Source organism: Cucurbita pepo, chromosome LG19 (genome assembly GCF_002806865.2).
Source record: "Cucurbita pepo subsp. pepo cultivar mu-cu-16 chromosome LG19, ASM280686v2, whole genome shotgun sequence".
NCBI classification, from domain to species: Eukaryota; Viridiplantae; Streptophyta; class Magnoliopsida; order Cucurbitales; family Cucurbitaceae; genus Cucurbita; species Cucurbita pepo.
The window spans coordinates 3436599-3451944 of record NC_036656.1 but is presented as its reverse complement, the minus strand read 5'-3'; the positions used below and the strand labels follow the sequence as shown (position 1 = coordinate 3451944).

Sequence of the window (15346 nt, the reverse complement as noted above, 5' to 3'; positions counted from 1 at the left end):
TTTAATTATTTTTTAAAATTTTGAAATTATTTAAATTTCCCCATTGGGCCTCTAAGTTAGCATGAGATTTATACACGTGGCTGAATTGCTGCTAAGAATAAATAAAAGAAAAGATTTGTTGTCTCTTTCTCCTACATTTTTAGTCCTTGGAAGTATTCAATGCATGTATTATTATTTATTTATTTATTTATTTATTTATTTACTTATATATATATATATATATATCTAAGTTAGTATATTTCTTGAAGTTTTAAATGGTAATTAAAGTCAAATTGTCATTTAATTGATTGAAACAAAAATATTGCAAGACAGGTGATGTGTTTATAACCTAACTTTTTATCATTATTTTCCACTAAATATTTAGATATACATATTCTAAATATTCAATTTAAATAACTAAAATTAGTTTACATGTGAATAATAATAATAATAATAATAATAATTTATTTTATTATTTTGTAAAATTTATTAATAATTTTTAAAGAGAACAAAAATATTGATATGTCTAAATCATATATGATGAAAAAAAGTTATACCAAAAAGGTGATGAGAAAGATGGACGTTTTCAAAAGAGGCTTCAACTTTCTTGTTCTATTATCATTATTATACAAATTTAATTTAATTAATTTTATTTTATATAATTCCCTCTAAATTGCTAATAAAAGTTTGAATTATTATACACTTAAAATCACTATAAAATAAATAATTAAAAATTATTATGCATTTTCAGAAAAAATGTATGTTTTAAAACACTTTATTAAACAAATAATTTCATTTAAAAGTTTTTAGAATCATTACTAATTTTTCCAAACATTATATAATTTAGCTTAAATTATTTCATTTCTACTCATTTTACATTAAAAATTATTTTAGTTCAATTTTCTAAAAATAAGATTTTTTTTTTATTAAATTTTTAATTTGTATGGTATGATTAAAAGCCCGCTAATATTCTTAAATTTTGCATTTTATCTATAAAAAAAAAACTTAAATTTTTAAAATTTCAAAAATACCTTTCTACTTTCAAAATTGTTTTAAAAAATATATTTTAAATTTCGTGTTAAAAAAAAAAAAAAAAAAAAAAAACAAAAAAATTATTAATACCATTCAACTTAAAAAAAAAATAATACATTTACGGTTAGTACCACATCTCAAAAATACCTATAAACTTTTTAAAATATCATTAAGACGTTTGTAGATAATTCATGAATTTTTGTGTTTTTATGAATTTTTTTTTATCACAGAGGAAAGGGTATACCCACCAACAATATATTTTTTTTAACTTTTTTAAAAATAGTTAAATATATTAATAAAACTTTTTAAAGATTAATGGTATTTTTGAAACATTATTAAAACTAAAATTAACATTTTTTTTTTTTTTTTTTTTTTTTTTGAAAATAGAATAGTATTGTTGAAATTTTTAAAAATTAATTAATTATTTATTTATTATTATTATAGAAAGTGACATTTTTATTAATAATTTAGCCTGTTTTGAAATTTTGACAGGTTAAACTAAAAAATCAAAATATTATTTTATCATTATTTTTACTTTGGGAAATATAATGTGTATATATATATAGAGATCTCTCTCCTGTTCTCTCCCTGTTTCTCTCCTCCGCCACTCTCTCCCCTCTCTGTTTCTCTCCTCCGCCACTCTCTCCCCTCTCTGTTTCTCTCCTCCGCCTTCTCCACCGTCGCACTGTAATGACCACCGTCGAAGCTCCATTCGTCGCCCCTCCACCGGAAGAAGACTATATAGACATGGAACTCACCTCTTCCCTTTCTTCCAACTTATTCCGCTATTCCATTGGATCCCCACCGCCGCCGCCGCCGGCAACGGCGGCTACAAGAGATTTCGAGTTCCAAGTCCAAATGACGTCATTCCCCGGCGAAACAGAGGCCATAACTTCGCCGGCCGACGAACTGTTCTACAAAGGAAAATTACTCCCTCTCCACCTCCCTCCCCGTTTACAAATGATCCAAAAACTCATCCACAGCCCAATCTCCCAAAACCCATCAAGAAAAAACCAATCTTTTTCAGAAAACTTTCAGTTTCCTTTCATCACCATTAAATCTCCACCTCCCGAGTCATACAATTTCTCACTCAGTGAGTCATGCAGACCGAGCTGTGAGCTAAACCCAGATGAGTTCTTGTTACGATTCAAAGAGGAAACCCCACCAAGAAAATCATGGTCAAAGAAAATGAAGCAATTCAAGCAATCATCAATGGCTTATTTCACGACTATGTTCAGTAAATCAGCTTGTTCTAACAAGCTCTGTTCCAAATCTGCGTTCAACGAAGGAACAGAGACCATTTTTGAAAACAGGGGAAGTTCAGAAAAGTTCCTTAAAGTTACCAAAAAGAATCCATTTGGTAGAATTGATTATAACAAATGGAAGATCCCAAAAGTTGAGGAATTTCATCACAGAAAGTCATTTTCAGGGGCGATTCAGAGCAGTTCTTCATCTTGTTCTTCAAGTTCTTCATCTCTTTCTTCATCATTTTCGTTTAGTTCAAATGGGTTTTCGGATCTGTTGCTGTTTAAGAGAAGTATCAGCTCAAATTCAGAGATTGAGAGCTGCATTGAAGGGGCAATAGCTCACTGTAAACATTCACAAAAGCTGTTTGAATCTCAAGAACAAACATGTTCTCTTTCAGCTTCAAAGATCTTAGCTCGTGGGGATCAAAAAAGTTCAGAGCTTTGCAGGATTTGATGGCGAAAAAAGGGAAGAAAAAAGCTCATAAATGGATACTCTGTTGTTTGAATGCTCTGTTTTTTCTGTACAAATTTGTATAGTTGTTTGAGTTGAATCAAACAGCTCTTTGTTTGAATTCTTTGGAGTTTTGTCACTTTTTTTTCTTCTCTTTTTTGGTTTGATTCTTCTTGGCTGGTTGTTGTAAGTTGTTTTTGTTAGATTAAGCTCTAAATCATAATTAGATTGTTAATTACTTTCTTAAACATCTCTCATACGATTATGATTTGTTCTTGTTGCTACATCGTGTAACGTCCAATACCCAGAATTTGAATCGGGATTTGAAATCTGAAATCAATCGTTACTGGTCTCGACACTTCCCTATGATATGACTACGTTTCCTAATTCACCTGAACTGTTTCTAAGAGTGGAGGCAATCCACGTCCAATACCCCAAATTTGAATTGGGATTAGAATCCTAATCTAATACTTGATGGTCCCGATATTTTTCTATGGTATGACTATGTTTTCTAATTGACTTGAACTGTTTCTAAGGGCGGAGGCAATCCACGCCCAATACCCAGAATTTGAATTGGGATTAAAACCTTAATTCGATACTTGATAATCCCGATGTTTTTCTATGGTATGACTACGTTTTCTAATTGACTTGATCTGTTTCTAAGGATGGAGGCCATCCACGCCCAATACCCAGAATTTGAACTGGGATTTGGAACCCGAATTCCACACTTGAAAGTCCAAACAAAGCATGTTTGATTTTGAAGTTCTTACGATTAAGTACTTGCACAATTTCGTAACCACAATTTCATATTTTCAAAATCAGCCTCATTCGAATATAGTATTAGTTCGTTCATTTCCCTCCTTTACTCGAGCCATAAGGTAGTCGAAGACATACGTTTATAACCCGAGAATAGATGTGAAGGGCACCCCCCTCCCTCCAAAGTACAAAAAAAGTGTCCAAAATTTGGGTTCCTTTAGTTCATATTTTTCATAATTATCATAGTTTTTTGAAGTACTCTTTCTCTTCTCCACTCATTGACAGCTAAAAAGAACACACAAGTAAACATGTCTATCATTGTCTGCTCAGTAAAACAATTTCTTTTTTAAATAAAAAATATTAAAACAATTTCTTTTTTAAATAAAAAATATAATAATAAAGTTTTTTTTTTTTAAATGAGAAAATAAAAATAAAAATAATTTAAAAAAAAAAAAAAAAAAAACCTTTTTAATTTCATAGATTCCAAATGGTGTCTGAACTGTGAGGCAGCTTTATACAGCTTCACACTCTCAAACAATCAACCATGGAAGAATATCCCAATTTGCATACACTCACAATTTTTTATTTTATTTTATTTTATTTATTTTCTCTCGCAAATTGTGGGGTCCACATCCGTGAGAAAGGATGTGGAAATCTGTTTGTAATAGACGCGTTTTAAAATCGTGAGACTAACGGTGATACATAACAGACAATAACGGACAATACCAGTTAGTAGTAGGATTGACGGTTATAAATTTTTTTAAAAAAATTGAGAAAAAAAAAGAAAAAGAAAAGTTTGATGATTTCCATACTTAGCTGCCTCACATGCTAAATAGATCTTGAATATATATTTATTTCTTTAAAGGTTATGTTATGATTAAAGTATACAAAATTTGATGTTTGATCCATAAAAATTAAAGCTTTTCAAACATTATTTTAGCGTTTTAATTGTCCAATCTGAATATAGTTTGATAATTAAAGCGTTTATTGCTTTTTTAAGTAATGACACCTCATGTGAAAGTTTAAAATTTTGACGTTTTAGTCGATAATATACGCGTTAATAAGTTGAATTAATATTAGAATATCGAACACAAATATTTTATGATCACAAACCAAAGAATTAAAATTGTAGGAGTCTTCAAAAAACTCAACACAGCCTAACCCTGGTTGAGTTATTAGCTTGTTTTGATTCGGTTAAGTTGGTTTGTAGATTACTGTAAAACTAATTTAGAATAATTAAATCAAAAATTTATTGTTAATTTTAAAAAATATTTTTTAAATTATTATATATATATATATATATATATTATTATGTTATTTATTTCATTACTATTTTAATTTTTAAAATATATATTTACCTTTATTAAAATTAAAAAATTGAATAATTGCCAAAAACAACCCGAAGCAACCCGACCCAAATATTCTATGATTGGATTAAGTTTAATTCACTATTTAACTGAAGTTGCTTGGTTGAAAAATTACAACTCGAACAATTAGTTGAGTCTAAAAAAATATATGAACTCGTCCGTCTGGTATCTTGGATTGAGGCGCTACTCATAAAATTTGTTAGGACAATATGGCATCCACACGTTTAAACATCATTTATGGAAGGTTAGCTGACAACCGTTCCACTGGGTCATAAAATCACTTTAAATCCGAGATAGTTAAGGTCACCTGCGTAGTCTCACACCTCCGACCCAACTCGACCCATAAACACTTTAGCAATAAGGATAAAATATAATATATATATATATATAACAATTCATGTAATAATATTTTAAGTGAAAGTACTTGAATCGTCCTTCATTAGCACAAGACAAGAAAAACATTTAAAATCAAATAATATTTATTTATTTATATTTTTGTTTTCTTCATGAATATAAAAATAAAAATAAATAAATTATAAATCTTCTTCTCATAACCTGATTTATTTACACATTTCTCATTCACCAAACAACACAAGAAAACAATAATAATAATAATAAATAAATATTTTGGCTATTAATAAAATATAAGATTTGGTTGATTCTATGGAGATTTTGTTCGGTAAGTAAACCAACCACTTGTTTTAAATTAGACCTAAATTTTTAAAACGTTTGATTTTTGACTTAATAACGGTTCAAATTTTGAAATTTTTTGCTTAAAAGTAAGTTAAGCTCGGGTTAAACAGTCATCGAGATATGTTTATATTGACCTCCTACGATCCTGAACCACAAAAATAAGAGGATATTGACCTCCTACGATCCTGAACCACAAAAATAAGAGGATTTCATTGAAAACACTGACAAATTCTTGTGTCCAGTTCATGATCGCTCCTCTAGTACCAGTTGTTGCTTCATTGATAGGTTTACGATGCGTCTTTGATTGTTAGAGACTGGTACTAAGATCTAGTCCTACGGTAATAGTGAAATGACTCATTCTTTAGTAAAATTATATGAGTAAATGGGTTTATCTCTATTTTCTCGAGAGCTTTCGTTCTAGCTCGACATTAGGAGCACAGGGGCTCAAGATATCTAAAGGAGGTAATTCTTTTGTAAAAATTATATGAGCAAATGGGTTTATCTCTATTTTCTCGAGAGCTTTCGTTCTAGCTCGACATTGGGAGCACAAAGGCTCGAGATATCTAAAGGAGGTACAAAACCCTCCCATCGTATCGTACGATGCATGGGTCTACTTGTTACAAAAGGTGAACGTTCCTGTTCCAAAACATACACATAAGTCCTTAGGCAGGCAGGGACGAAGAGACTAAAACAAAAATTGATATCGTTAAAAAAAACCGGAAAAGAAGCAAAAGAAAGAAGTTTGGAGATATGTTTAAGAAGAGGAAGAGGTTTGTTTGAGGATGGCATTATTGGGAGCAACCAAGGCAGAAGAACATGTGGAGACTGTCAGAAAAGAAAATGTTCAATTCAAAGCATCTCAACATTATTTCTTGCAGATATGTTTTTGGACTCTAACTTGTCATCTTCTTCCCCAAAAGAAATCTCGTCTTTATTTTCACGTTTCGTTCGAGTTATGTTTAGGAATTTGAAATGGGTTCGATGAGAACGAACGCTTTGTTCGATTGGTCCACATTTCAGTTTTCTTTACATTGGATCTTTATCTTTGTTTTGGATTGTGTTTATGAGTAACTTAAGACGGTTTTAATAGCTATCTCGTCTTAAATAAGATACTGCACCTTTGATCGATCTAAAGGCTAGAGGTTCGAATCACTATCTTGTACGTTGTTGAACCGAAAAGAAATGAATTTTAATGATTGGTTGAGTGTAGTTACTCATCCGAGCCACTGGAACATGACTGGTGTGACCGAAAGGCGAAACTCTCGTTGTAGTTTGGCAATAGAACAATTCAAACTCTTAGTCAGACTAAGGTTAGGGTAACTCGTTCTATTCTCTCTAAGACCAAGTCGGTGAAGCATCTAGTGTAGGGGCACGCCGAATCACTAAAAATGCCTTGATTATTCTCAAATTTGGTATCCAAACTAAACTTTCCTCGTTTCGTATCCATGTTGTCTCGACTCCAAACTCAATGTTTGTTAACTATGCAGGACATTCCCAAACTCTTTTTTATCAAACTCCTTTCTCAAATGAAAGTGAACAGCCCCGAACAAATCTTCTTGAGAGCGTACCAGGAATCTTTCCTCGGAGCACTACTTCCAAGATAACCCCCAATCGATACAATATCGAGCCAGGGCAGCTCAAGAGGCGCGGCCAGAAGCGCCAAATTGAGAAATATTGTCGCTAGAATGTGGTACCGACAATATTGAGCTAGACCCAAGAAATCGAGGTAGGTTAGAAAGTAAGTACGAGCTCCTATCGACTAAACGATAAACATGTACCGAGGTAGAGCAGAAGTCAAGAACAAACATATCTAATAAGCAATTGTGTAAGCCATTCAACTTTGTCGCTCTAATTCTATCATTTTCAAAGTATTTTAAATATGTTGATATTAGGTTCATGGTCAGATAGTACAGTCCCACAAAGGTTCATTCAAATATTTTTAAAAAGTGTGTAAAGTTTTCAGAATTGAGAACAAAAGAGTGACTGTTTTAGATTACATTGAAATTTGGTTTGAGTTTTTTTTTTTTTTTTTTTTTTTTTTTTNTGCCAATGTACAAAGACTTGTTCTCTTATAAATGCTTTGAAAACAGCTTTTTATGCTTCTCACATCATCGATCAATCTCACGACATTCTTAACTTTAACCGTGATATGACTCGTTAGAGAGCATAAACATTTTCTCGTACTTTCGTGTTTTGTTTTTTTTAATATCGTAGATCATACTTTTAAAAGGTTATTTCATGCTTTTTTTTTTTTGTTTGAGGTTGGAAGTTTAAATCCCTCCTTACAACGGAGGTCGAATTAGGTCAACTACAAATGTATAATATGCACATATCTTATAAAAATAATAAATTTTATTCATTGTTGTTGTGTAGGAGTGTACAATCAACCCGATAATCCGGACCGACCCAACCCAAATTATAGGAGTTTTCTGAACTCGAACCGATTCGATTTCAAGTTTATAGGTCAAAAACTTTAGGTTGACCCGAACCGAACAAAAGTTTATAAATTACATTAAGAAACTTACCGTATTCATTGTCTGAATTGGGTTGGGTTGAGAGATTTTTTTGGACCAACCCAAAAGTTTGGGTTGATTAGATTAGTAACCCAACCCAACCCGAAAGTTTTCAACCCAAGAGTTCGTTATGCACGTAAGTCAGACTTACACAACTAGGATAAGTCCAAAGGATCAAATGGCTATGAAAGGTAACTGGGTGTGGTGTTCTACCAAACGTGCTTTGATGTTGAAATTAGTATAAACTTAAAGTATTCTCAAAGTGAGCTTGAGCATAGTACTTGTGGGTGGTTTCTTTCACCTTGACCTAAGGTCGGGGTACCAAGTGCTTAACCTAAAGTCAGCTATGTCGTGTCGCGTGGCCAACCTTGCACGTGGGCGGGGTTTTTCACCCTAACACAGGTAAATTATTTATTTGCTAACATACCCCTCCTACAAACAGGGCAACAAATCACAATGACCATCATATATATCAACTAAAAGGAGCATAATTTATCCACATAACCTCATCATCAACATGTCAAGCAAACAAGGAGAGAATGAAAAAGAATAAATTTATGTAGGCATTTAAAATGTATAAAAGATTGATATACGAAAAGGCATTTTAGACATTTAAACATATTTAAAATGAAGTTAATATGATCAAAATTGAATCCTTAGTCTTCACTAACAATGGCTTCCTTCATGAAAAGTAAGAGCAAAACAAAAGGTACAAAATTTCACTTTACAACCAATCAATTCTCTTCACTATCTTCTTTTCCTTTGTTAGTTTTCTTTTAGTCATAAATAACAGATTCTCTATGTATTAATTACAATTAGAGCATAGAGTTATGAATTACCCGTTAATGGATGATATTTGAAGCTGCCTTGGACGATTCAAATCAGCTAAGCCTCCAAGATCGGCCTAAGACATCCCAGAAGTCTTAACCCAATGGGCTTTGGGATCAGATATGCTTCATTATCTGTTCAAGAAAAGAGACTGCATCAGTGGAGGAATGATGGTCTGAAAATGGGAACCAGGAGTGATAGCAATACATCCTTTGGCACAGCGCAAGTTCCTTAGCCGCTGAGAACTGCAATGGGGCGGGTGATTTTGCAACATAACCATGTTTGAAATGTGTGTAGGATCATATCAAATGGCATAGATAGGATTTACTTCCGAATCGGACTCGGAATGATGCCACGAATGGTTACCATCCCTCATAAGCTTCATCTTTTTCCTTACTCTTCGGATTCGTTTGGACTTGATCACATAGTATGTCATTGCACCGAGAATTCCCGCCATCGTCACGCCACCGATGATGGAAATGAGAACTGCTGCCCATCGGTTACGCCGTCCAACGACTATGTAAGATGAAGAAACAAATGCTATTGTAGTGCAGACGGATGCCAACCACATCAACTTATTGATCACTTCCACAACTCGTCTCTCTGATTTAGTCTCTCCTCTCACAATTGTTATTTGTACCACAACAACTGCCAAGGATGTGAACAGGGCGATGGCATTGAAAATGAAGAACACTTGGAATGCTGGGCTGCCTACCATCACAGCCATACCATTACGGTCGTCACCGCCCGGAACTGTGAAGATTGCTGCGAATGCAACTGTTGCAAAGAGCACAGCAACCACTGTAATCGAGTTGGTTGCATTGTTGATTCCAGCTCTATGAAGCTTCCGAAGTTCCTTAGCAATCCCAGTCATGTTCCTGTTCGTCTTGCGAGCTTGTTCGAGCTGAATATGGACATCCTTTTTTATCTCTGTCACTGTTTGTCTTAGCTCATCTCGACGTTGGTTGAGATCATTTGCACTTACTGCCCCACAACGTGCCAAGCAATCTTTAATCTCCGAGGTCTCTTCAGACAGCGGAAGTGCTTCGGCAATGTCGAGGGGCGTTTTAAGGTCTCTAGTCAATGCATTCACATTTGTATCCCGAACCCGTACTAACTCATTGACAATCTGCAAGAGATTTTAAGGATTCATGAGAGATACTTTGTAACGAAATTCAGTAATATTAATTATCTAAGATCATTCACACCCAAAATGGTTCCAATAAAAAGAAACTGAAGAATATGCACTTCGAAATTTTCCTTTCTACCTGATGCAGCTGGTATTTAGTATCTCACATGTTTCCAAATCTTCCACATTTACAAATTATTATGTAAACAAATCAAATGTCTAGTTTTCTTAGGAAAAGAAAGTCATGCAAATACAATTACAAATAAGAATGTAGTTCAAAAGACTTTTTTCTTATATAGAAAGCACCATAATGATCTAACCGTGGAACATTGATGAACAGGAATATTGTATATTTTAGTAAAGAGACTCTATCTAAGGCACGTATTGTTGAGGATTGTTGGGAGAGGAGTCTCCATCGGCTAATTAAGGAGTTGATCATGGATTTTTATAAGGCATACATCTTTATTGGTACAAGACCTTTTCAGAAAACGAAAAGGAAAGCCATGAGAGCTCATGCTCAAAGGGGACAATATCATACCATTGTGGAGGTCCGTAGTTCCTAACACGTATTTATCTAGTAAAAAGCAATAGCTAATAATTTGTAATGTTGTCAAGCAGGCTTAGGCTAATGTGACAAACTCGATGCATAAATTGAGCTGCCTGAGAATTGGTTAAATAACTAACTTAAACTACCTGATACGACTCACTTATGGTGGGAAGTCAAAAACATAACGGCTATATGGAAAATCTCCTGGAAGAAATCAAAATGCTCCGGGAGCTTGGAAACAAACCTTTGCATCTCTTCTTTCCATTTCAATTCAAAACATCCCATCTAGATGCCAATTCTTGTACCATTGAGTTTCTGTTGACTGAGTTAAACTTGGTCACTGACATAATTTTATTGTCCAACTGTAACAGCTAAAGCCCACCGGTATCAGATATTGTTTTTTCTTAGACTTTCCTTTCTGGGATTCTCCTCAAGGTTTTTAAAAATGTGTCTATTAGGGAACGATTTCTACTGGGATCTTACAATCCACCTTCATTGGGGGCCCAACGTCCTCGCTGACACTCATTCCCCTCTCCAATCGAAGTGAGATCTCACAATCCACCCCCTTCGGGGCTCAGCGTCCTTGAAGGGAGGTGGATTGTGAGACCCTACATCGATTAGAAAGGGGAACGAGTGCTAGCGAGGACGCTGGGCCCCGAAGAGGGGTGGATTGTGAGATCGCATTCTTATAAGGGTGTGGAAATCTCACCCTAGCAAACACGTTTTAAAAACCTTGAGGGGAAGTTTGAAAGGAAAAGGCCAAAGAGGAAATATGTACTAACGGTGGGTTTGGGTTGTTACAAATGGTATCAGAGCCAAACACCGGGCGGTGTGCCAGCAAGGACGCTGAGCCTCGAAGGAGGTTGGATTGTGAGATCCCACAATGATTAGAGAGGGGAACGAGTGTCAGCGAGGACACTGGGCTCCGAAGAGGGGTGGATTGTGAGATCGCACTCTTTATAAAAGTGTGGAAACCTCTCCCTAGCAAACGCGTTATAAAAACCTCGAGGGGAAGCCTAAAAGGGAAAGCCCAAAGAGGACAATATCTACTAGCGATGGACTTGGGATATTACACTAACCATGTTTATCTCAAACTTAATTGAAAAACTAAAAACCAAAACAAGAAAGTAAAACAAGAAGAATGTTCAGTCCATGACCATGGTCAAATACGGAAAATGCATGACAATTGATACCTCTGCCCTTCTTTTCCTGGTTGCAACATGTAATGCAGTATTGCCGAACCTGTCAGGAAGCATGACAAGAGCTGGATCTGCACTAAGAAGCAGCTTCACCACTTCACAGCTGGTTCCTTTTACAGCCATATGCAATGCCGTCTGCCCTTTCTTATCATTCCTCCGTGCTAGTTGTGGATCCTTGTGAAGCAAAGCTCTCACAATTTCAACATGCCCTTGTCGAGCTGCTAAATGTAATGCATTCTTCCCGTTGGACCTGGATATCTCTAGCGAGCTAGAATCTGTTGAAAGCAACACATTGACTACTCCAATATGGCCTCTTGTAGCAGCGGAAATAATAGGAGTTGCATTTGATTGGCCAACTGTTTTACTCAGTCCCGGATCGTGCTCTAACAATACCTGGACGATGGCTGCAAAAGATAATTACTAACTGAGTTGAATTGAAATTACATCATCCATATGCTTATGAAGGTACAACCACAGCTCTTTAGAAACCATGTGCATTTACAATAGTAGAAACACGTCATTCTATGTTATTAAAAACTGCAAAAGTATCATCCAAATCGTGCATTTTGTTCTAAACTTATAAGGGTCACTTTTTTATTCAGAGTTCTCATTTCTACTTAAATGAGTCAATTCTAGACTAGGCAGCACTCAACTGAAAATGTGGCACGATCAAAGGTAAAGATAGTAGGATACCATATACGGTAAGCAATAGCTACATCCATATTACTTGATCGAATGCCTATACTATTTTTCAGTCCATTTATAGATCAATAAGCAGAGCATGCATTTTAACGCGAGCATTTCTGGACTTCCGTGGTCGAATCTATTGCCTGATTGAACTCGGGGAATCGAGCAATAGATTTGTGAACGCAATCATGTCCAGCCCCCGAAAATTGGTTGATCAGGACTGTTGGAATGGTACAAGTTCATGGATTGGTATTTTCCCAATAAAACTAAGACATGAAAACTCAATCCAACAATAAATACACGCAGAAAAGGCTGTGATTAAGGACAAACTTAGAGTAAGAAAAATGACAGAAACAAAAGAAAAGAAGCTTGCATAGGAGCAGTAAGATACCTTCGTGACCCTGACTTGCAGCAATATGGAAAGGATCAAAACCAGACCTATTCTTCATAGTCATACCCTCCTTAGTGGAATACTGTAACAGCTCCTTCACAATATCCAAATGCCCCTTCTCTGCTGCTGTAAACAATGCCGTCTCTCCCAACTCATTCACCTCATTCACAATAGCAGACCTTATCTCTGCAACCTCTGCATCAAAATCTGCTCCACTCAAAGTTCCAACCATCTGAGCATCGATTTCACCCAAAATCTGTCTCACAGCAGTCAAATCACCCCTCTGTGCAGCCAAGTGCAGCTCAGTATCATTGTGTCTGCCTGTCACCTGCTTTACATACTTCTTCTTATCCAACCTCTTGCCAGAATTTGATAAAACCAGAGACTTGCTGGAATTTGATACGAGCAAGGTCTTGCTCGAGTTGGACAGCACCAAAGTAGGTGTGGTCGGAGTAGGTGGAGGCTGCAGCTCATACAGATTGCTAGTGCTGACCGATAGCCGCAGCCTTTTCTCCAGGTCCCTCACGCCTAATATCAAAAACCACGAGAAGATTCAATCAAAATCATTTCATATATCCTAAAAAAACCACATAAATCTTCGATTGAAAATGCAGTGACCCTAGCATCAAAATGAATGCAGTTTCTTGCTATTCATCAATACCATTAAACATCAAGCAAATAGGAAAAAGAAAAACCGAAATTAAATTCAATCTCAATCGTTTTTCCAACCGAGAGGGATATCAATAACGCAAGAGACAAACAAAACAATCAGATACGAATTTCTTAGAAATCAAACATCCAAGACCAAATCCTTCTCCACTTTCTCGGCCATTAAAAATCGATACATTGTAATGATTTCAGCACCAACAAAAAGGAAAAACGAGGAAGATGAAAAGGAATTGAAGAGAAACAAGAATACCAGGTTTGATCCCAATCCCCATGGCTGAAATTCAAGGAATGCCAACCCTACAAAATCACCGTTGTGAGAAGAGATTTATATACATTTTGATGCAGAGGTAAAAGAAATTTCACGGGCCTTCAGAGAGCTGAGAGAGAAGGAATAGAGAGAAAATGAGCGCGACGCTTCGGCGCTCGAAATGGAAGAAGAAGACAAGCTCGTAAAACGATGCTGGTGGGGCCCACATCAGGATCCGCCACGTCGGATTCTTTTCTTTTTTTTTTCCTTTTTTCGTTTATTGTGTATTGATATTTCCCGCGTGAGCCGTGAGGAGTGAAAATAATAATAATAAATAATAATAATAATTATTATTATTTTCAGTTCTCCTAAAAAATAATCATAATCATGTATTTATAATTAAAATAATATTTTTTTTATTCGGACGAAACCTTTTGAGAAGTCCAAACTAAAGTTATTCGAACTTATACTCAAAGTAGACAATATTATACCAGTGTGTAAAGTCACGTTCGTCTAACAATAATATAACAATTTCGTCTTTAATTTTTAAAATATAACAATTTTAAATCCCTAAATATTAATTTATAATTAATTTTTGTAGTTTAACATTTGTGACCATTTTCTACCGTATAAAATTCTATTAATTAAATTATTACTAAATTATTTTTTTTCTTAATTAATTAATTATTTATTTACGGTATAAAATCGGCATATTTATTTCCAAATCAAATATTATATCTATTTTTTACTAATTTTTTTTCAAATCTAATGTGATCGACATGCTATTGATATAAATTAGAGAAATTTGCAAATATGGTCCTTAAACTATAGGATTATTGCCACAAACATGTTATTCGAGAAATTACCCTCGATTTTACAAACGATATATGTCATAAGAGTATAGATTACTATGGACCACAGTTCAAGCTCACCATTAATAGATGTTTGTTTTAACTTGTTACGTATCACTGTCTGCGTCACGATTTTAAAACGCGTCTACTGGGAAAGAGATCTCCACTTCCACACACTTAGTAAGAAATGTTTTGTTCCCCTCTCCAACCGACGAGTGATCTCACAATATAATGGTATTAGAGTTAGACATCGGACGGTGTGCCTCACCAAGGGAGGTGGATTGTGAGATCTCATGTCGGTTGGAGAGGGGAACGAAGCATTCCTTATAAGGGTGTGAAAACCTCTCTCCGCATTTAAAACTTTAAGGCTGACGACAATACTTAATGTCACGACCCCAAAAGAAATTTAACCTCGAGTCGTGACTAACAATAACTATGACGTGTAGTGTGCAAGCAAGAGTTTCAAAGGGAATCATTATTTCAAAAATGAATCGTTTATTTTGTAAGGAAAACATTTCGATGCAAAGAAGATTTATGTGACTAGTTATAGACAAGGAAAGAAAACATGAAAGACAAAGCGTACTAATCAGAAAAACTAGACTGACGCCCCGGGACACGCTTCCTTTGTGACAATTCACATCGTTCAACGCGCCCACTCTTGACCCGACGCCTCACGTACCTGAAAAAGAAAGGTATAGCAAGAATGAGTATAAAATTATACTCCGTAAGCCACCTACTTGTAAGCTCTTATCGCACCCTA

At 34.9% G+C, this 15346-nt stretch overlaps 2 protein-coding genes across 2 annotated transcripts; one reads left to right on the top strand and one right to left on the bottom strand.

The window, feature by feature from the left end:
* The first annotated feature begins 1618 nt into the window (after positions 1-1618).
* Positions 1619-2980, top strand: LOC111781851 (probable membrane-associated kinase regulator 4). Its single transcript, XM_023662569.1, has one exon. The coding sequence runs from the start codon at positions 1702-1704 to the stop codon at positions 2710-2712; it is 1011 nt and encodes a 336-aa protein (XP_023518337.1). The 5' UTR covers positions 1619-1701; the 3' UTR covers positions 2713-2980.
* Positions 2981-8659: 5679 nt separating this feature from the next.
* LOC111781031 (ankyrin repeat-containing protein ITN1-like) lies at positions 8660-13896 on the bottom strand. The gene is made up of 4 exons (XM_023661425.1): positions 13739-13896; positions 12820-13347; positions 11736-12145; positions 8660-9995 (listed from the first exon to the last, which is right to left on the bottom strand). Exons 1-4 carry the CDS (start codon positions 13758-13760, stop codon positions 9171-9173), a joined length of 1785 nt encoding a protein of 594 aa, XP_023517193.1. The 5' UTR covers positions 13761-13896; the 3' UTR covers positions 8660-9170.
* Positions 13897-15346: the final 1450 nt, after the last annotated feature.